A 23,136-nucleotide genomic window follows, 5' to 3' on the forward strand; every position below is an offset into this window, starting at 1 on the left:
TTAATATTTTACTAATTTACTGAGGTGGCATCACTGTTAACTAACAAAAATGATAATTTGGTGGATAATTTAAATGTTCGTTAATCGCGTATTCATTCTGATGTAAAATTAACGGTGGCCTGAGGACGCTCTACAACCATCGTACCTGAGCTCAATACGCTGCTTGATCGAGTGTCCAGATATTAAAAATAATAAGTACATAACATTATGAACGTGTTAACAGGGGCGCTGCACAAGATCCCGGGCCCTATGCATAGGCAGTCCTAATTACCCATCCCCTCCACCCCCCTTAGGAAAAATATATACCACACTTTTCAAGGGCCCTCTCTTCCTTTGGGGCCCTGGTAATCAGTACTGGTTTTCCTCAGTCCAGAGCCCCTGTGTGTTAATGTGTTTATTTTATTTTAGTCACGTGCAGTGTATACGTCACCGTCCGAATCCATTCACTTATTTGTTCACTCCTTTCTGATATAGTGAACTCAACTGTCGTGCACTATATAGGGATTAGTGAATGAGTGAGCGATTTCGAACACAGCTCATGACTCATATGGAACTCAAATAGCAGACAGGAGACTGAAATTACTTATAAGCATATACCATTTAAAAAAATATATTGCCAAAAAAAATTTCTACTAACTAGCTAATAATAATAATATCTTGGCTCTGGATTGGCACACATTTAATGTAACATGAAACCAAGATAGTTATTTCAAAATAGTATGTTAGTTATTTATTTGTTTTTTAACGTCTTTCCCTCCAGTTTTCACCTTTGGCCTTTTTATTATATTTTGTGCAGTTTAATATGAGGTCTTTGAACCAGGAAGATGTTTATATATATTTATTTGTCTGTCTTGTATTGTGTCAGTTAAGTTTTATAAATCTTACTCTTCAAGGTAAATATTGCCCTCTTGTGGTCATTCAGAATTGCAGAGACCCAAGAGTCTGTAATTTTATCATACAGAGCCAAAACAATAAATAAATCAAATCTGTAATTGTAAGACCATCCACTGAAAAGCACTTTATAAAAAAAAAATGCTTCAATCTTGGAAGCCTGGCAAGTTAGTTAATCTATCAGTGTATTTCAAAGACATGTACTTTTGTCAGAGAAGAATAAAAAAAATTATGAAAATAAAAAACACATTTGACCATTATGCAGAAACAGAATTGGAAAGAAAGAAAACACATTTTTCTTCACATTAACATACACTTTATTCATATCAAGTATTTTTTGTTGTTGGTTTCATGTTTAATTTTTAGATACAACATTAAATACAGAAGGCACTTACAAATATTGTTAAATTATAGAAACATATTAACAGGGATTAAAAATAATAAGAAAAAAATGATAAGGACCAGAGATAGGGCCACAAAGGCCTTGTACAGTACATCTCAAGTAATATCTACAGAGTGCTAATCTAAGTACAGTATAAAGAGGATTTGTTGTTATTAGTTTAATGCCCCTACCATGTTTTCATACATAATTGCATCATTTGAAAAACAGATAGCATATAATACAATTTTTTTTGTCACTAGTAAGTGGTTCTTGTATTTTTTAGTTGTGGTTTATTTTAAATGTTAGGTTCTGTGGTTTCGGCACCGAAGGAGTACTGGTACAGCTCAATCAAGCGGTTTGCCTCCCTCTGCCCTGACAACAAAGCACCATGGGTAGTAGAATAGTATTTTCTATGGGTGGCCTCCCCGGCAAACAACACCTGTAGAGGCTTTGGGTAGAAGAAAAGAAAAGACAGTTAGCTTGACAAAATATATCTCTTAACAAAAAGAAGTATACTTTAAGTTTATTTTATTAAGTATACTTAAGTTCAAGTATGTTTTTAAGTATACTTTATGTAGTAAGTATACAAATATCATTGTTCTAGTAGTATACTTACAATATTATCTATTTCAAAACTCCTTTGTCTAGTATATAAAAGTATACTTTTATGTAAACTTTGAGTAGACAACTAGTTTACCTCTGTTTTAGTTTGTACAGCAATTATACTAAAAGTGAACTTATAGGTATACTGATAGTTTACTAATTAGATACTTGTAGCATTTTTAGTACGCTTTGAAGTATAGTCTCAGTAAACTAGCAGTTAAGTAGCGTTATACTACAATTATACTCGTAAGATCTGTAAACTTTACATCATACTTTAAGTATACACTACTGTGTCCCCATTTAAGAATGTGTATATATTTAGTTATGAATATCTGAATATACAAAACATCAAAAGAAAGAACAGGCTTTGAAGAAAGAGCATCTGCTTGTAAACAAAAAAACATCTTAGTCTAGCTTTATGCTTTAAAAAAAAAAAAACGGTCTGATGATCATGTTAGATTACTTGTGAAAGCACCTGTTGTTTTTTTCTTCAATGTTTCCGTGTTTTGGAAACTCGTTACAGATGATGTGTAATAGTGCCACCTACCATATAACAATGAAAACAATCTCGGAGCACAAGTAGGCTATAGCTCAAATAAATTTAGACTTTTTCCATATAAGTCAAGTATACTTAAATGCCATTTTAAGAATAATTCTGAGGAGTACATACAATATAGACTGAAGGTGTACTTTCCTATTTTTTTGTTTAAAAGAATTATACTAATAATAGCACACTTAAACTTATTTTTCGTAAGGGATGCTCTGGGGCCCAGTAAGCTATTTTAAGCAAGAGTCTCTATCTTTCTGCTATAGAAAAGTGATTTAACAGTCTCAAGCCTCTTGTTCTTTTTGTGCAGTGTGCTCTAAGGGTTCAGACTGTTCCTTTCAGACCCGTAATTGGCCAGAGCATGTTTGTGTGTGTGTATGTGTGTTTGTTTGGCCCTTATACAACTCAACCTTCTCATCTGACTCAAATTTCAGTCTCAAAGTGCTGCACAGCTCAACATGACACATTTAAAAAAGAAATTGTGCAAGCAAGCCTCCTGCCTGACTTTAGAGCAGTCATGGGATCCTAAAAAGGATTCAAAGGTCTTTGATTAAAATAATCAGAAACAAGTATAAGTTTAATTGGAAGATAAGTTCATGGAAAACAAAAATCATAATTTGCCCACTATTCACTTATTTGCCCACTACATGAAAATGCAACTAAAGAGCGGCGATACTCAAAATATACTTTGTTTTTCCAAAAACATACTGTATAAATTCTGTTACCTAAATTATGCAAAGTGCAAATTCCAATTATTTAGCAAATTTCGCTTTAATAATTTATACAACTCAGTGGAAATTTCAACTTACTGGAGCCTTAGTGTTCTTGATATGAGGCAGGGGCTCAGCTAGCTTCTCCACATCTCTGCCGCTGGAGCCCACTCGAGTGAAGGAGTAAGAACCCCGGATATAGGGATTACTGCCCCATGAGGAGCGCATGATGCGCCTTGGTTTTGGAATATTCTGGTTCCCTGTTAGAAACATCAAACTTGAAAACAAATCATACACAAGAACACACAAATCCTTCTTTTTTAAGTGTTATTTGAAGTTTTGTTTTTTTCTGCTAATTTATGTTTGTTTTGGTGATGTGTGTTAAGTGGACACGTGTTGGACAAGGGAAGTTAATCTTAAGTCTACTGTCAAATAATGACAGAAATTAGGGTACCTTTTAATTATCAGTGGTAAGGTGTGACCAAATCCAATTTCAGCACACTGATTACTCTATATAGGACTGGGGCAGATGGGAGGGGAACCTGCTGTGGATCTGGATTAAAACAGACTGACCTAGTTAAGAGGCATGCCAGTCTGTTGACATCAACTACACAGAATGTGCACATTGACCTTTATATCAGACTTGTGTTCTGTCATGGAAGGGTTACAGTGGAAGAGGAACCAGAGTTGTTTAGAGTAAAATCTTTCACACAACCATGGAAACTTTAGAGTGGATGTCGATACGTTTAAACTAGAGGCCTGACCTGCTCAGAGGTCCTTGTTCTTCCCTTATTTAACAGGTACATACTAGGGATAGCACTGACTAATTGACTAGTCAAACTCAATGGTCTGCCATGATGCTTTAAGTTTGACGTCGACTAGTTGCTGGTCCAATAGAGGGTGCAACAGGATAAGAAATCTTTGAAGGACTTACACATTTACGCTCTGTTTTCAAACAGTTAAAATGACAAATAAATGCATACTCTGAAAGGCTCCAGGAGAAGAGTGATTTAATTACTGGATGCTCGAAATTCAACGGGAGAATGCACATTTTAAACAGCTTATTGTACAGGTAAGGTAATCGCCGTTCTAATCTAATGTGCTGCTGCACTGTAACACACACACATAGACTACAGACAGTAGCGTGTACATCACTTGCAGATTGTGACAGAATAATTCAGCGTGGAAATGTATAAACACTGTTTTGTGATTTCTCAATAAAATAGCTAAGAAACTGAAAAGTTCAAGCATATATTTCCTAATAACTAGATCCCACAGCTTCACTAGTAGAAAGTCCCTGCCAGGTAGAATTCATTTCACACAATCGCTTTCACTAATGCATTCATATAAATGTAATCTTTACTGTGGTACTTTATCTGTATCTGATTTAGAACGAGCAGAAATGATTTCAAACAGTTAAAATGACAAATAAATGCATACTCGTGGTTGAACAAAGGCCTTCGATCCAATCGATGCATTTTTGTAAGAAAAGTATCCATATTCATTAATAATCACTTTAATCTAGCTTGTGCCAACAGTTCCGGGAGCATGACATATTGACATGACAGTATTGCACATGCGCTGGTGACCCATACAAAAGGAAAATATATTTACCAATATATTTCTTAAAATATATTGTCATATATTGTAATATATTATTTTCCCTTTTTATTTCCTAATATATTATATATTTGAATACATGTAATAATATATTAATGAAACATATATTATATAATATATTGCAAAATATACAAATGATTGCCACTTTCAATATATTGCAATATATTGAAAAAAATAAATATATAAAAGAATATATGCCTAATATATTACATGATATTTTCCAATATACTGCAATATATTTTTGTTTCATAAGGGGAGTCTCGTGAAAAACCAACGTTTCTATAAAGGATCAAAAGAAGGAAAACCAGCCTCCTCTTGGCTTATATCAAAATCTTTAGACATTCTTCTTTACAAATCCTTGTTTTGTACTTCTAATTAGTGACCATTGTTTACTTTTTATCTCTCTTCTGTGTTTCCGTGTGGGTCACTTCTGAGCATGCGCAAAGCTGACCTCATACGTAATTCCCCTGGAACTGCTTCCATTTACAACTGTGAGCGCGAGCTAAATTCAAGTGATTATCCAGTGAATATGGACATTTTTCTTACAAAAATGCATCGATTCGCTACAGAAGGCCTTTGTTCAACCCCAGAGCCATGTGAGACTTTTTTATGTAAGGGTGATTTTTATTTCAGGTTTTTGGACTGAAGCAATGCAACACCTGCTGACTGAAATGACAGAGTTGATGATTTTTAATATTACTCTGACTGGATTCAACTAAAAGAAGAAAAGTCATTTACACTTATTATGCCTCAGGGTGAGTAAAAGAGAGCCTATTTTTCATTTTTGTGGGAACTAACCCTTTAATATAACAACTTAAATATGTATGTGACAAAACTAACTCCATTTTGTTTGGCTGACAAACTTGATTGCATTTAATTCCTGAACCCTACACAAATCTTCTGTCAGCTGGAAATTATCTACCTTGATTGATATTTAAATGCAGCTCTCTAAGGCCCTGTTTACACTTGGAATTAAGATGCCTAAGGGCAGGGCCTAAGAGGGTCAAAATGGGGGATTATATGAATCAGGGAATGGTACTGAGAAGCTAAAATCATTATGCCGATGAGGCATAAACACCGCTCTTTCTGCTAATGACAAACACCAAAAACTGACAACACTCTGAAGTATTAGTGGCTGTGGGAAATTAACTCCAGTTCAAAGACATACAGTACTACTGAGAAATAAGAGAGGTGTAATTTTTTGTTTTTTTTAGGGCCGGGACTTTAACGTGTTAATTGAGATTAATTAATTACAGAAAAAAATAATTCTTGCATTTTTAATTACTTATTTTTGCACCGCGGAACGTTTCTCACTGGATGTGTTTCGGCGGACCGAATATACTGAAGCACCAACTAGCGTTGGCATATCACCGCAGCAGCACATCGAGCCTCAAGTATCACCTCAACGCAAAACATATAGCAGCTAGCGTGGACTTTACATTTTATGTTGAACTATGTATTATTTTGTTGGTGCAACAGTTTATGTTGAACTCTTTATTGTTTTGGCCAAGGTTATTGAGAGTTGGACTTAGTATGTTATGGCCTCTGAAGCAACAGAGAGATGTTTTCTAATAGTCAGGGTTTCCAATGTTCTGAATGTAATTGACAGTATTGTGTTTTACTTAAAAAAAAACACTTTACAGAAGGTTCCAGCACATATAAGCTTCCTGAATTTCTGAAATGTACTATTTCTAAACTGTTTCTAAATATGCTATTGCTACACTTCATGGCAAAAATTGCACTGGTCTGCTAGACTTGGTTGAACAAAAATAAACAATATTTTGTCGCTTAAGCTTATGTATTCAGTCATTATTCAATGGTATACTATAAATCCATGTGAAAAAAATTACTTCTCACTGTTCTCGGCTAATATTTATATGCGATTAAAATGCGATTAATTTCGATTAATTAATTACAAAGCCTCTAATTAATTAGATCAATTTTTTTAATCGAGTCCCGGCCCTAGTTTTTTTATACCCTTATAATACAGCAGTTCAAACAGGATACAGTGTTACTCTTGGCGCATGTGCTCACCTGTAAACTGACGCAGTAGTTCGGTGCATATCTCCGCTACAGTCTCGTCGTCACACTTTTCCATTAGAAGGGCCTCTTCTCCACAGATCCACCCACTCAGCATGTGGCCATAGCGTTCGGGCGGATACAGCACATCAAAGCTGCAGATCTTTCTGTACCACAGCTCTTCTGGGTATGCCTGGCTCTCCAGTTGTGCCTCGTCCTCCCACACAAACTGAATGCTGTTGCACTCGGAGCTCCAGAAAGGCTCTGCAAACTCCAGAAAGATCTTGTCGGTAGTACTAATGCCCAGTTTCTGGATGGCCTGTGCCTTATCTAGTGGCAGTCCTGGGGAGAAGAGAGTCTCGTGAGCTTTCTTCAGCACCCCAAGAGAGGCCGTTATGATCACATGGTCTGCCAGCAGACACTCGCCATCTTCACACTCCACACAGACCGGAGAAGGGCTGGGTCGTTGGTCCTGGTTATGGTCAGCCTGGTCAACAATTTCATCTGTATCATGGGAGCTGCAGTTCCAGTGGATACGGCGGACAGGCTTGCTGAGGTGGAGGACACGACTTGGGATGTCCTGAGCCAGGATGTCAATGACTTTAATGAAACCAGCGGGAATGACATGGTGAGCGCCGGGAATTTCGGTCCACTCACCAAACTCACTTAGAGACACTTCATCCATGCTGGGGGAACTGCTTTCACAGCTCTCCACCTGAGGCACAAACAAAGATGTTAAGAAAATAAGAAGTTATGCGTAAACCTACCAGAATATTGATGTTAAGGTGCTTATTGGCATTAAAACTGAAGTCTACTGAGTCCAGTGTTGCCAAGTAGTAATTGTGTTACTATAATACAGTTGCCATGGGTTGTCTTTCAAGTCTGCAGGTTTAAGCGACCACCATAATGTTTTAAATGTGCAATATGCACAAATTGCATATTTTACCCAGGGGCAGCGCCAGATAATTTTTTTACGCGAGTGCTGGGAGAGTGCTAAATCAATGACAGGGCAATCTGGGCAACTAATAGTTAATATGACCAAAACAGGTTGTTATTGCATTTCACAGAATACAGAGGCCAAGCGCTCCGTCTGTTATGCCATTTTGCAAACGCATGGCGGTCCATTCCGGGCATTTCGGAATGGTTGAAGAATTTTATAGAGGACGGCTACGCGCTTCAGTTTTGGTGCAGACCACCCCGGTTTTGGCCTTTGGAAGGTATGTTAATTTACTGTACATGTACTCAGTACTTGGTAGGGGCTCCTTTTGCTTTTAATTACTACCTCAATTCAGCCTGGCATGGAGGTGATCAGTTTGTGGCACTACTGAGGTGGTATGGAAGCCCAGGATTCTTTGACAGTGGCCTTCAGCTCATCTGCATTTTTTGGTCTCTTGTTTCTCATTTTCCTCTTGACAATAGCCCATAGATTCTCTGTGGGGTTCAGGTCTGGTGAGTTTGCTGGCCAGTCAAGCACACCAACATCATGATCATTTAACCAACTTTTGGTGCTTTTGGCAGTGTGGGTAGGAGCCAAATCCTGCTGGAAAATGAAATTAGCATCTTTAAAAAGCTGGTCAGCAGAAGGAATCATGAAGTGCTCCAAAACGTCTTGGTAAATGGTTGCAGGGATTTGGTTTTCAAAAAACACAATGAAAAAACACAGGCAGATGACATTGCACCCCAAATCATCAAAAACTGTGGAAACTTTACACTGGACTTCAAGCAACTTGGGCTATGAGCTTCTCCACCCTTCCTCCAGACTCTAGGACCTTGGTTTCCAAATTAAATCCAAATGAATTTCTATAATATGAAAAAAGGACTTTGGACCAATGGCAACAGTCCAATTCTCATTCTCTTTAGCCCAGGTAAGATGCCTCTGATGTTGTCTGTGGTACAGGAGTGGCTTAACAAGAGGAATATGACAACTGTAGCCAAATTCCTTGACACTTCTGTGTTTGGTGGCTCTTGATGCCTTGACCCCAGCCTCAGTCCATTCCTTGTGAAGTTCTCTAAAATTCTTGAATCCAGTTTACTTGACAATCCTCATAAGGCTGCGATTCTCTGGGTTGGTTGTGCATCTTTTTCTTCCACACTTTTTCATTCCACTCAACTTTCTGTTAACATGCTTGGATACAGCACTCAATTTCTTTGACGATTTCTTTGCCCAACCCACAGGTTACCCGTGGGTCCGCGGGTTATGAGATGAGCCACGTATCACTAATGAGGGCGGCCGCACCACCTCGGTCTGCTTTATATGCACCCCCTCCAGAGATGGCTGAAAACACAGTTCAGAGAAGAGCTTGGAAAACGAGCCATACCCGCGTTGTGGTCGTTGCAGGTGCTTGTAATGCTGAAACCGTGGCAGAACCCCAACCTGTACCAGTGTGGTGCCCAGCTGGGTCTGGTCACGCAGTGGAAAGTGGTCACGACGGACGCACTGACAACAGGCTGGGGAGCTCACTGTGACAGGGTACAAGCATTGGTCTACTGGAGAAAAAGTGGCACATAAATCGCCTCAAACTGAGAGAGGTCTTTCTGGCTCTTCGGAGATTCCTCACACAAGTCTGGGGCATCACGTGTTGATTTACACAGACAAGATGTCATAGGTTACGTACATAAACTGCCAGGGCGGGGTACACTTGAAAGCCCTTTACGAACAGGAAACATACCTTTAACTGTGCGCCAATCACCATCTGCTTTCCATTCGGGCAGGGCATAGCCCTTGCTGCCTGAACAGCGGCATGGATATGCTATAGATCGACGTGATACCTCATGAATAATGGAGACTGAACCACAGGACAGTAAGACTGATCTGGGAAAGGTTCAGAAATGCAGAGGTGGATTTATTTGTGACAGAGGTGAACGTGTACTGCCCTCTGTTCTTCTATCCATCACGCTCTCCCCTGGGCAGGGACACACTCACGATGCTGTGGCCGAAGGCCCGCCTGTATACTTTTTCCCTGTTGAAGATTTTGTCACAGGTGCTGCACAAGATCAGAAAGGAGAGGGTGTCAGTGTTGTTAATGGCTCTGTACTGGCCGAACAGGCCTTGGTTTCCCAAAACTATTGGAGATATTAACAGCTTCTCCATGGCTGATTCTGCTTAGGCGTTACCTGCTATTACACGTGGGTGGCTCGATATGGCAACCCAACCCTGAATGGTGGAAACTTCATATGAAGATGGAGTGTGGGAACCAGTAAATCCAGGCTCATGGTCTTGCCGCCAAGACAGCGCATTATGTAGCAGCGGGGCTCCACCTCTATTTGCTGTCTTGGCTGGGATTGACCAGTGAGAGTTGCAACTTTACTGGCATTGTGCAACAAGATTTCAAGGTTTAGGAAGGAAGAGAGGCCCCAAAGCGTCAGCTTCTGATGCCATGTCAAGTTCCCATCTCTCAGGGAACTGAGGTCACGACATTAACCAAAGAAGTTATGTATGTGTAATGAGTCAAATGTTTTTATTGTATTTAATTTTTTATGGGGGTGCTTTGGTTTTTCTTGGGGGTGCTGGAGCACCTTCTAGCTCCTCCCAAGTGCCACCCATGATTTTACCCCCTGGAACGCGATTGGGATAGTTTTTTGCTAGTTTTGAGTAATTGGGCGGCAACCCTGGCAACCTTGACTGACTCTGATAAAGTGACCGTTCGTGAATAGCCTTGCAGAAGCATATGCATTTGCATTTACTGTTGTGTTCACATAGTAAATGCATGAACTCTGCTAAACACCACATTTACTCTAAGTTTACAGTTCCAAACTATACTGCTGTAAACAAACACAGGCAGTCGAGCAGACATATAGCCAGCTGAGTGCTGGTTCGACCCTTCCTCCCATAATCTCTAGCAATACAGGAAGGTTGAAATTCAACGTCTGTCCTACTTTTACCTCAGTAATCCAGAGATTTTATTACCATCAGAATTTCTGAGAATAGCCTGAGTGACAAACAGTACTGTGTGATGTTTACAAAGAGGTTTAATTATTCCTGAATTGTAAATACAAGCCCATTGTGAGTCTAGGTCAAAGTGTGAGAAATTATTAAAACAGTGCTATGTTTTTAATCCACAGCTCTGTGGGCGGAAGTCTTCAGTTTTGTATTTTGCAACAGAAACTCAGTTGCAACAAAGTGGGAAGGCAGTGAGCTTGACGTCACTGTTGTCTTACAAAGGTGAGGACACATGTTTGATGTTGTCATAGAGTTGCAGTAAATCTGCTCATGACAGGAACTCAGCTATTTCCGGTTGTGGCTTGTTACGGAGATGACAAACATGATGCTACACCTATGATTTCAAAATCAGGTCTACAGAGATATATCCTGATTTTTAACTATTCTGTGACTAAAGAAACCATGATTTTATTTTGAAAGGTGCCCTGCCCACCTTGAGGTACTGTTGTAGCATAGATAACTTGAGTTTCTTGGTGCCTTCTGAGTCATAGGGATCTAGCATGATCTTCTTGCGCACCACATCTCGTGTGAAGATCCCAACACTGTTTTGACTCTCGGCTCCCACAGGCTTTCCATTCTGGAAGAACTCCTGAGTCAGCTCGTACACCTGCACAAAGGAGGTTGTTTAACGCTGTTAAAAGAGAAATTGTAGAGTCATCAGATCATGAAGCTATCCTTACCACAAACAAGAGTTTAATTGTGTTAGTTACTGAGTTAGAGGGACAAAGGCTCACTCTGAGAACAGCAGCACAGGATGAGGTAACAACCACAAAATAGATTACTTTTACTCTGGCATCTGTGAGCTTGAAGTGAAAAATGCTTTCTCTGACAAAAAAAATAAAATAAAAAATACTTCTTCATATGAGTCACAACATTTTGCAGTTTCAGTAGAATGTAGGCTATACCAAAAGGCTCTTGCATAAAACCAGAAACTCAGCTTTCTTCCATCACCTCATTGTACAGGTCACTGAACTCCTCCACCAAATCCTTTGGGATCCGCTTGCCGTTGTTGGTCTGGTAGTGGGCCACACCATTCTTGGCATAGAGGCTAATGCGGCCCACACTCCTCTCCTCCTCTGTAGTGTGCTCCAGCAGCCCATTGTCCTCAGCCAGGTGGTAGATGGGGTTCCCATTTGCCCCATGGATCCAGGTTGCTCCAAGTTCCAAAGTTGTTTTACCTGTAGAGAAAGTGAGATAGCACCTTGAAAGGGCACATTTTTTGAAGGTTAAGGATGAAGTAATAAAAAGGATGCTATCATGAGGAGACCATTGTCTTACCGTGCTGAATGCTTTGCACTCTGCCTCCAATACGGTCTGAGGCCTCTAGCACCGTAACATTGGTGAAGCCGTTCTCCAAAAGGGTTTTGGTGGTGGCAAGGCCGGCCAAGCCCGCGCCAATTACTACTATTCGGGGTTGTCGATGTCTGTGTAAGGCACTACTAAGAGGATCATCAGTGCTGTCTGAAGATATTTCACAACTTTGCATGCCGTCCAAACTCTTCTTCTAGGGAATCTGGGGAGAGGTGAGATGGGAAGAAGCTATTAGAGTAAACACCAAGCCCTCCAGCAAGACAAATAACAGAGATTATTCACCGAAAGGAGGAAAAGAACACATCAAAGATACAGAACATTTTATACTTTACATCTTTCACCACGTGGTTGTAGGAATGACTGCAACACAGTCCCTTTTCAAGCCATAACCTTAAATAACACCAATATAAAAATAAGGTTTCTTATCTGCAACCTCATGTTGAGAGTGTGTATATCAACACTGCAGTGTTGAACAAGAAGAAAAAGAAAGCAAAAAGGCCGGAAGTGTGAATTTGTGTCTTTAGATGGGTAAAGTCTTCAAATGAGAATCAGCATGGAACAGGGCAACACACTTGCAACAACATAATGGAGATAATCATACTGAGATGACCACAAGGAAATTAATGTGCTCTTCACATTTCCATTGAGCCTTTTCAGGCAAGGTCTTCACATAAACACACCAGCTTATGTGTGTGACAGCCACTAGGAAAACATGCACCTGATGTTGGAAAGACCTCATAAAAGGCGAATATTGTTATGGATACAGGATGTTATCATGGTAAACTAAACTGATTTTTTTCCTTTCATCAAAGTGAAAGAACAATGTTCTCTTCTTTACGCACACACTCTGTATCTGTCAACATTGTTATTGTACCCCGTAGGAATAGCCACACACATTCAATGAGGAAGAGATCGACATCTGTGAATGAATATGATTTAAATGAATTAGGTTGTGGCTACTATGCTCTCAGTACAAATCACAAAAAGATCCTGTTGGGAGTTTGCCCAGGCCAAATTCATTAACACAGTTTGTTATCAGACTGTGGAGAGGACAGGAAGGGCTGCCTGTGGCTTCTCTGATGCACAGTGACAATCAGAAAGTTTATTATGAACACTAGAAGGAGCTTGCTTGGTGGCTGCATTGTATCTGTTAAGAATGGGTCGTTTCCTTCTTGAGAATTCTGAGCATGTGACTTCAAATGACTTAAGCCACATCAGCAGATTTCAAATATGGCTGAACTAAAAACTTTAGATGGTTTGTTAAATTTGTTGATTAATTTACTGAACATCATTTTCCAAAGATAATTGATTCACCATGCAAAAACAACCAGTGTCAGGGCAAAATAGCAAAACATGAAACCTTATCCTATAACGTGAAGTAATATGTATGTAATAAGGATTAGGTAAACACATAATATTTTGTTACAATGAACTGCTGGAAGCATGAAGCATAGAAATATCTACAGTAACTAGGCTTGTGAATATGTGTTGCTGATCTTCATTGACCTCCTGTTGAACTGAGAGAAGCAGTTTATCGATGACTCACAACCAGAAACTCCTATAGAAGGACGCTCTACAGTGAGGTGGAGAGGTTATTTGATGAGGTCCTGAAATGGAAAGGCATGGATAAACTCAACTGCAACTACTGGTTCTAACTCCATATGTACAGTGTTTAACAGACCCACATCTCTGATATAACTAGTGCTCTCTACATCGTGAAACACATCAGAAGTTGCTGAAGGCATTACAAACAGCTGTACCAAATAAAACATAACTACAGACATTTTCCTTTTTTCAACACAGTAGTTATGGTTGAGAGAGTTTGTGTACGAAACATTGTATGCATGAAAGGTCCTTGCCTTGTGGTACATCTGGTTTCAAGGCAGAAGCAGAAGGTCATATCTTGTGAAGTTAGGATGAAGCCATAACGGAAAATAAGATAAGACATGGTTTAAATTGTTCCAGTCCATGGATTTTACATTAGATGACTCATATAAGGCTGTCTTTTAAACCTTTTTTTTTTTTCTTAGGTTCATTAGGTTTAATGTTGAGGATGTTTTGCCCCTTTTCTACCAACAGGGTACTAGGGTTGGCGACCAACGTAGAACACAAGAAAGTTTTCAAAACAACAGCAAATCGGGCAAAACTAACACAAAATGACCCTAGACTGCTTATCCAGAGACATTGCTTAACATAAAAAGAGAACTCATATATTTTGAAATTCTCCTATTTGAGCAACCTCAAATCACACTACTCTGACATCACTGTGGCTCAAATATATATATATATATATATATATATATATATATATATATATATATATATATATATATATATATATATATTTTTTTTTTTTTTATCAATGGATTTTAAGGGTGTTATCCTTGTAGGAGGATAATAACAACACAAGGTCCCGGCACCTCACTTGACACAGATTAAGGGTGGGTTTTTGGGATGCATACACTCTTCACAACCTACATCGAGGAATTACCCCCCCACCCCCCAATCTCACATTGTAGGAAAAAGGATGTATGAGCGCTGTGTAGTTTTCCCCTCATCCCTTCCCATCAGCATACTCTCTTTTTAAAAGCAGACTTGAAACGATTATACAGTCCCATATTTAACACCTACAGTCAAAAAAAAAAAAAAAAACCGGTCAGGCACTGAATATTTGCAGAAGATAACCTTCACGAAGCTGGCAGAGAAATATATTTCCTGGTGGGATACAATCTTGTAGCTACAGGAAAGGATTTGATCTATACAAATTAATCTATATTAGCCTATTGCTGTTACGCTCATTTCAAAATCCAAACAAAAGGGACTGTGTGCATAAAAGCAAGAAGCACTGGGTCATTTGAGTAAAGATAAGCGAAGTTTGGTTGCTGATAAAGTAGCAGCACAAAGTGCGTTCAGTGGAATCAGCGCTGCCACGTAACTAACGTTACACTGTCACGGGCGAGTGATAAGAAATAAACCTCAACCTAGAATATTTACCAAATATCCTTTTCATGAAATCGACCATAACCTATTTTCTGTAACCCTTTTTTAGATAACTGGACATTTAAGTCGTAATTTATGTGTCAGCGCATTATTAGATAAACCTTAATGAAAACTGAATTGTAACACTGTCCTTTCGAGAAAAATAACGGGGTTAAAAAAAAAAAAAAAAACGAAAAAGACGGAGAAACATCTTCTGTCCGATATGAGAACACTGATCAGAATGAGTCAGTTTTGTATACGATTTTGTTTGGAATGACCGTATCTCCGTTAACAGCCTACATCATTAGAAACGCGCAGTACTGTAGCAGTGAAAACACACACAAATCATCTTTTGATATCCATCTATGTAGCATGGCTTTTACCTGACTTTGTCGTCTTCAGCGTAAAGCGGAGAGCGATCCACTGTTCTTTGTATATTCGAAGGCAGCGTCTCGCTTTGTGTTTATGTGTCTTGAAACCAGAAGCAGCCAGTTTAGACGATGCCGCTGCCTCCTCGCTGAATAAATATGAGGAACCGTGACGTGACGTACCGCCACGAAACCGGCGCTCGAGCGAGTCCTTGCGTGACTCACTGTTTGACATGGGGCGTTTGAAGTAAACGCAAAGCCCACCCTCTTATAGACTGGTAATGAGAGAGTAGAGCTCGTTTTGTTCAGTCTTTTTAGATTACGGCGAAAGCCTATCCTTAAGCAAACAAATAAATGCATGGTTGGTTGAACGAATGTATCAATCAATATTTCAAAGTGTCTACACAAGCTGCACAAATACTTTCAAGTCGTTATAGCAATAGGATAAGCTGCATATTAACCTGCATCCATGGCATTGCTTAACAGATTAGTTCATGTACATTAATTAATGACAAGACTATCTTTATTCAGGAAAAATAAATACAATTCAAATTAATAGGTAACTACTGTTTTGGTTTGTTAATTTGAGTATTTTTGTGAAGCTAATAACAAAAAATAATAAAATAACAAAAATATTGATATTCATAACTCTAAGTTAAACTTATACCTTTTACCTTGAATTTAACATGTTTCCAAGGTGCAAGGATTTATTTACTTACTTATTTTTATCTTTGGTTATATCACTATTTATTCCAACATTTATTTATTACAAAATGATATAAACTCATTTGTAACAATACTCGATTAAAACAAAGCAAAAGGAAAAAATGACTAAAAGTGATGTTCTATTATTTCACATGTGAGTATATTTTTAAACTTTAATTGCCTAAAGATTATTTCTTATCCAACCGCTGTTATGTAATTCACAGAACACCGTAATATGGCATTGCTTTTGGGTAAAAGATGTACATTTTACTCACTTACGAAAATTAAATGCAACATTTGAGAGTGGCAATCTGATTTTAATGTGTATTTGAATTTTTAAAAGGATTAATCCTATTAGACTTGCATTCATTTTTTTTTCTAGCTCTCATCTCTTGTTAGTTGTTCTAATATAAACCCAGTTCAGCAGATTCACAACCTCCCTTTGTTTAGGTTCACTAGAACACAGTGTCCTTGTGCACGTTGTGGTTTCTCACTTTGTCGCGTCTGTACTGTTCATGTTCTTATATGGTTAACCCTAAATAGATAATTTATCTTCTAAATGCAAATAAAACTTGATAGTGATTTAGTTCTGGGTGCGTTGGTTTATGCATTTATCTAATCATTTTTACACTGTGTAGTCTGTGTAGTAATTAACAGAATATGACTATTTGCTATTAAAGCAAAACTTGTATTAAGGAACATCATTTAATAAAATCCATCCTGGAATATGCCAGTGCCATTCGATTAAAGGCCTGCATTCTACAGGCTTTAGTTTAAAAAAAAAAATTACAAGAGGATTAGCAGTGGTCAGTACGTTCCTGAGATGTAAAACTAGTTAAATCCCATTCATGAATGGGTTCCAAAGCACAACTCATTAAAATGAAAACACTAAAGATTAGAAGCTTTCCATTTGGGAATTAAAAAAAAAAAAAAATCTATATATATATATATATATATATAAATAAATATATTTGTGATCCCAGATATAGTTACAAAAGTCCAATCTGTTTTATGGACTGTTTATTATATAGCAGTATAATTTGTGTAATCCAAAGCTATATTTTGGATGTTATCATATCTAAATGACTTTACTCTGGGTAAAAAAATAAAAAAAAAAACACGGAGAGAAGCAGAGTGTAGGAGAGGTGATTGTTGACAGCATAATTTTCTCTCAAATTTAAAGGCCGGTCAGAATCCTCTGTTATGACAACACTGCATATACCTCATTAACATCATTTATTTGTTTTTAAAGTTTCATTTACCACTGGCATATGAAGTATTTCACAATCATACACAGATTAAGATATGCTTGTTGTGCTGTTTTGTAAATTCTCCCTATTAGTGCTGACTGGATCTAAAATGCTGTAGCTGCTGAAAGAAAATGTTGACTGAGTTTCTTTAACTACACACAAACATGCATGTGTGCAGGCATAATTACCCATAAACACAATGAGTCTTTCTAATCTTTGAGAAATCGCCCACTTGCTAACAGTGCTGTTATCCACTTTGAAACTAGTCTAATACATGAAGTTGGAGGCAAACCGCACTGTCACTGGTTTGTGTGTGTCATCTGGGTGATTTTAAAGCAAGCTTTTCCACACAGAAAGGCTGCTGTTACGTGGCCAGCATGTGAATGGATACGAGCCTCTTTAAAAAGTGGAATGTGGTAACAGGCCATCACCAGTCGACTGGTCTACTAGAATGGCCCTTCTGTTGGTGACTTCAGTGCATAGTGGATAGCTTGCACATTGTGAATGCTGCTCGCCTAGTCTCCATTTTCTCTAGCAGTCCAGTTGGCATTGGCCATGTGCCTCAGCACAAAAGAGAAGGAAGAAAATGTCTTTTCATGAATGGGAGGAGAAAGCAAGCACAGGAACAGGGTGGAATCATTGCCATTATGCAGCTTCATTGTGGATGTTGGCAGTGGCTACCTAGTGATTTTGTGTTGTTTTGGTTATAATTAATGATACCATTTTATCTGGAATGGGGAGGCTCTTTATATTTTTTGGAATTTATATCATGCATTTCTTATGAAATTAGCAGGAACAATGCATAGTTATATATATAAAGCCTCAAAAGTAAATAGAAGTAGCATAAAAGTGGCCTGTTTAACTTTTCAACAATGCTAAATCATTGCTATTCTCTAAAGATTGAGGACAAATTCAAATGTGATTCCCAGTATAAAGGTTTTACCAGAGCCATTTGATCCAGGATCAGCCTTGGAAACCTAAGACGTGCGCGCACACACACACACACACACACACATACAGACACACACAAATTGTCTTTTGTTTAGAACTTTGAACAAGAATAATTACACTACTAAGTTGGAGGGCACTGCGTTAGAAAGAAAGAAAGAAAAAAGAAAAATATATTTTTTGTGATAAAAAGTATTACATGTAAAGAATGATGCAAACACAGCCAGCTGTAACATGCTGTACCTAATGTGAGAGGAATTTTAATTGAATGCACATAAAGACTCTGTTCTTTGAAACCAAAATGAATGAGTTCCAGCCAGGCAAGCCAAGACTGTCACATCACTGCCTGCACTCGTACGCTATCTCACCCGCTTTTTTTACTTTCCCTCGCAGCTCTTATTGCGCAACACTCTTTGCTCTAGCGAGCTGGCTTTCTCTTCATTGTGGTTATGTGACACAGTATCTTCAGGGCAGCACACCCTTCCATTTTAAGATGCTTACATTAAGACTTAACAATAAAGAAACAAGTATGCTATTTACGAACATAAAACCACATTTTGTGCTCAAAGCAAGTTTCTGTTGTGCTGCACCAGTTCTTTGGTACTCAGTGCAAAACTAAATGGCATTGATGGTTTGTAAACTATGCTGAAATTCCTGTTATCCTAAATAGAAACAGGACTAGAAAATTCGTGGGTTAATTCAAAGCTGAAATCTTGAAACTTGGTGTTTCTTTTTAACTGTGAAATTTGCCATAGCAATTCCTACCCAACTATAAAAATATTTCCTAAGTTGAAGTAAAAATATACCTCATGTTACATCCAAACTATAATAATAAAGGGTCACGATGAATGCTGGGAGTCTGCATCCTCTTCTTCCAACAGCTGTTATGTTCCTTGTGCCTTCCGCCCTGCTATTCTTAGGCTGTGGAACTCTGGCTGAGGTGACATCGGGCGGCTGTCCTTCTGTCCTGTCTCACTTTGGGTGTGTCTGTAATAACATGGCCCATATCCTCATGTCTGAATCATAGGAAGGAAGCCTGTGACGGTGATGAACTCAAACAATTCATCTCCATCCTCCTCTCAGGTATTTCCTCAGAATGGGAAAGACACATCCGGAAAGGGTGGGACAGACCTGATTACCTTCATGGGTCGTGGGTCTATGTGGGGAACAAGCCACAGGTTCTTTGCAAATGTGTGGTGTCTTTCAGTGAGTTCCTATGCACATTAGGAATCTGGTGGAGGTCTTTTCATATATAATGTTTTTGTTGTTGGTCTGTTATATTTTAGGTTCCACCTAATTTGTATTTTTTATTGAATTATATGGAAATTAAAGTTTCTTTAACTTCTTGGACAGTTTATTTCCCAGGGGTTGATTTTTATCAAAGCAAACAGATTTGAACTTTTTATTATCCTTTACTGTGTGTGCCTATATATGAACCAGAATGCATGAAACAGTAGAACCACTGTGTTTCAATCAAGTTGCAATCAGACATGTTACATTTAGCATGAGCATTTTTGATGTAAAATAGGTTGTATAATTTCAGAATTGAAAGCAAAAACAGAATGGTCTGACCTTAGCTTTGTGAAATTATGCTACATAAAACTAGATATACAACATTTGCACCTTTTGATTTTAACAACGTGTTATTAAATATTGAAATTACCTAAGATTAATGAATGTTTAAAACAATCACATTTCTTCCATCTTCCGGCTGCATGTCTTCAGGTTCCCAACAGTCAGCAGAAGTGAGAAAAAAGTGTTTATTACGTTTGAAATCTGGATATTTATCTTACAAAAAATGCATGGATTTGCTAGAAGGGCCCTTTATTCACCCCCCGGAGCCATGTGAAGGACGTTTTATTACAGATTCGAGCACTATATTTCATATCTTCTGAACAGTTGACAAAAAACACCTGCTTCAGACGGTGTATCTAAAATCTATAACCATTAGTCAGAAGTGTATATGCATTTACAGGTATTTCCTCGTAATTCACAACGCTGTCTATGTTGCTAAGCGGCTTGAACTGGGATTTAAAAAAAAAATAATAATAATACCGTGTGTGTATAATTCAAACTAGTTTACCGCTTGAACCGGTATATCACACAGCAATACTGTGTTGTTTTATACATATTATTATATTTCACAGCCTTAATTTATTTAAGAATTGTTAGATACCCTTATGGTTTTTATTGTTTTACATTTGCCCCCTGCATGAGGACATACAATGCCTTCATTTTAAATATTAAATTGTTATTAATATAAGTCTCTTATGCTTATTAAGGCTACATTTGTTTGATCAAAAATACAGTAAAAACAGTAAAAACAGTAATATTGTGAAATTTTAACAGCCATTACTCCAGTCTTCAGTGTAACATGTTATAAAAATTATTTTTATATGATTATGCTAAAAATCTTTATTGTTCTTAATGAATCTTAATTTTGTCATATTGTGTCTTTTTTAAGATACACAAAACTCCAGCAATTAAATTATTCCCAAAATGTTTAAATTGGCAATTTCATCATCACAGAATGCTGTTAAACACAATATAAATTTCACTGTGGAGTAAATACAGTCCAAAGGTTTATTTATTTATTTTTTCAGCTAACTGTTAAAGTGCTAAACTAGACTTGTTATTTTTATCAAGAAGGTGGCCATAATAATAATAATTCAGAATATTAAATGGTTCCATGACACCTAGCTCAAATTAGTATGGACATACTGGCCATAATCATAGTACAGTGAAGTCTGTACTTTACAGTCTGTGTATTTATGATATCTATTAGCAATATGATGTTAGTGCTGCAGTAGCAGAAATGGTTCCCACAGTTTGTTAAATCACCTTCAAACCGACAAATTGACGGTCCCTCTCCTCCAACGTAGCTCAAGTACAGCCGAATTACCCAGTGATACCAAACATGTATCGCTAAATAAACATTTGATACAAAGCTCAATTCATCATTTAAAAATTATCTTTAATCAAAAAGAACTATGCAAGGCTAAAGCAAGCATGGTAGATAGATATATTAGCATCAGAGGCTGCATGTTCAAACTTTTCTTGCCCTCTGCCTCTATAGCTTGCTGTAAAATGATACCGTAAACAGTCTGTCAGCTGCGTTAGTCAGCATACCTTCACCGCCAGACAGTCCGACTGAGATGAGGATCATGTTCTACACAAACAAACTCACCGTAACAAGGCTGAATCTAGTGATCAGTTAAAAGATTTGTGCTTATTTCCACAATGTCATTCAAGTCTCATTCAGATTTGAAAAGACATGAGGATAATATATGAGTAAATAATGTAAATAATGACAGAATATGTGAACTATCCATTTAAGCCATAAAGGACACACACAGACACCCTGGACAACAGTCAGGATTTAATGGATTTATGTTTAAAGAACATTTGCTTTGGGAGATTTCACTCATTTTCTCTTTACATTCTATGTAAAAGCTTACAATAACGTTCCAATGTTTTTTTTTTTTTTTTTTTTTTTTTTTTTTTTTAGTGCTTTAAAGAAGAAAGGAGACATTCTTAATTAAAAAACAACAACAACAACAAAATATTTTCCCCCCATGGAATTATCCTTAAAATAGCCAGCTGTGATGTATCCACATAAAATAGCCTAATATGAAACATTTTAATCGGTGTGTTTGTTAAATGTCAGTCTGACCATATTGGTTCAGAATTGTCAGTTGAACCTCCTGCAGTTACACTAATCTAAGACAAACCCTGCTGGTTCTCTGTACAGTCAGGGTGTTTGGTTTTGGTGGGGCTGGTCTCTCAGATCACTGCATATTAACCACGCTCACCCAGAACTAATGACTTCACATTGTCATTCATATTTTTCTAACAGACCTGTCTGTCACACAGCATATGGGCCAACAGCTGTGTGTCTCAGAGATAGCTGCTGTTATTCTCCAGCTCGCCAAGATTTCCAAACAGTCTAAGATGACAGAAGAAAGCACACTGCAGATGTAAAGGTTAGGATTTAGTAATTATTTTTCTGAACGCTCTAGGCTGGGTTTTCATTGGGGCTATTTCAATATTTTGTTCAGTCCTTGCTACTGAAAAACAGTCTCAGAGCATGAGGCTGCTACCAGCACACTTTAATTTTGTGATGGGACTCTGCATGTGATGAGCAGTGCCTAGTTTCCTTGCTTGAAATCTTGTCTGAGGGTCCTTTAGGTGCTTTTTATGTGTCTTCACTAGGGAAAGGATTGAGTTTGGCCACACCACCATAAAGACCGGATTGGTGGAGTGTTGCAGTGATGTTTGTCCTTTTGTAAGTTTCTTCCATCTGCATATATGATCATAGAGCTCAACTACAGTGGCCATCAGCTTCTTGGTCACAAGTATAACTAAGCCCCTTCTCTATTATTTGCTCAGTTTGCTTCTAAGCTCTACAGGTAGTTATTTTGACCTCAGGGCTTGGTTTTTGCTCTCAGCTGTTTGACCTTTTAAGATATGTGCCTTTCAAAAATCATACCCATTCATTTTGAATTTGAAATAGTAACATCTACAACCAATATGAATGCTACTGAGCTAAATTTCAACTGTCCCAGATAAGTGTATAAATACTTATGCAGTGGAATAATTTAAGTGTATGGAATGTCGATTGATGTGGGGGAAAAAAAGTAATTTAAAGCAGTTTTTAACATAAGGCTGCAACTTAACAAAACACGAAAAAAATTAATTGAATGTCATTTAAATTAATCATTTGATATAGTGAACTTATTGTGTACATATTTTTTTATGTTGTGCTTACATTTAAAGGGAAACTACCTGCATGTAATTACATCTGTAATTAATCCATGTAATTACATTTATGATTACACTGTTGACCCATAGCTTACACCTTAA

At 37.8% G+C, this 23,136-nt stretch overlaps 1 protein-coding gene across 1 annotated transcript; it reads right to left on the bottom strand.

Annotated features, from left to right (window-relative positions):
• Positions 1-1,184: 1,184 nt before the first annotated feature.
• Positions 1,185-15,539, bottom strand: LOC127949251 (spermine oxidase). Its single transcript, XM_052546300.1, has 7 exons — positions 15,386-15,539; positions 11,991-12,225; positions 11,664-11,890; positions 11,146-11,319; positions 6,788-7,487; positions 3,233-3,393; positions 1,185-1,721 (listed from the first exon to the last, which is right to left on the bottom strand). The coding sequence occupies exons 2-7, from the start codon at positions 12,196-12,198 to the stop codon at positions 1,569-1,571; spliced, it is 1,623 nt and encodes a 540-aa protein (XP_052402260.1). The 5' UTR covers positions 12,199-12,225; positions 15,386-15,539; the 3' UTR covers positions 1,185-1,568.
• Positions 15,540-23,136: the final 7,597 nt, after the last annotated feature.

The sequence above is a fragment of the Carassius gibelio genome, chromosome B1, assembly GCF_023724105.1.
Source record: "Carassius gibelio isolate Cgi1373 ecotype wild population from Czech Republic chromosome B1, carGib1.2-hapl.c, whole genome shotgun sequence".
NCBI lineage: Eukaryota > Metazoa > Chordata > Actinopteri > Cypriniformes > Cyprinidae > Carassius > Carassius gibelio.

What these genes read in the sequence shown, in the direction of transcription:
- LOC127949251 (XM_052546300.1), bottom strand. Translation starts at nt 12,198, where the DNA reads ATGCAAAGTTGTGAAATATCTTCAGACAGCACTGATGATCCTCTTAGT. An exon ending in TCAGTGACCTGTACAATGAG is followed by an intron (nt 11,320 to 11,663) that starts GTGATGGAAGAA and finishes TCCTTTGTGCAG; the next exon opens with GTGTACGAGCTGACTCAGGA. An exon ending in TGCTACAACAGTACCTCAAG is followed by an intron (nt 7,488 to 11,145) that starts GTGGGCAGGGCA and finishes TTTGTGCCTCAG; the next exon opens with GTGGAGAGCTGTGAAAGCAG.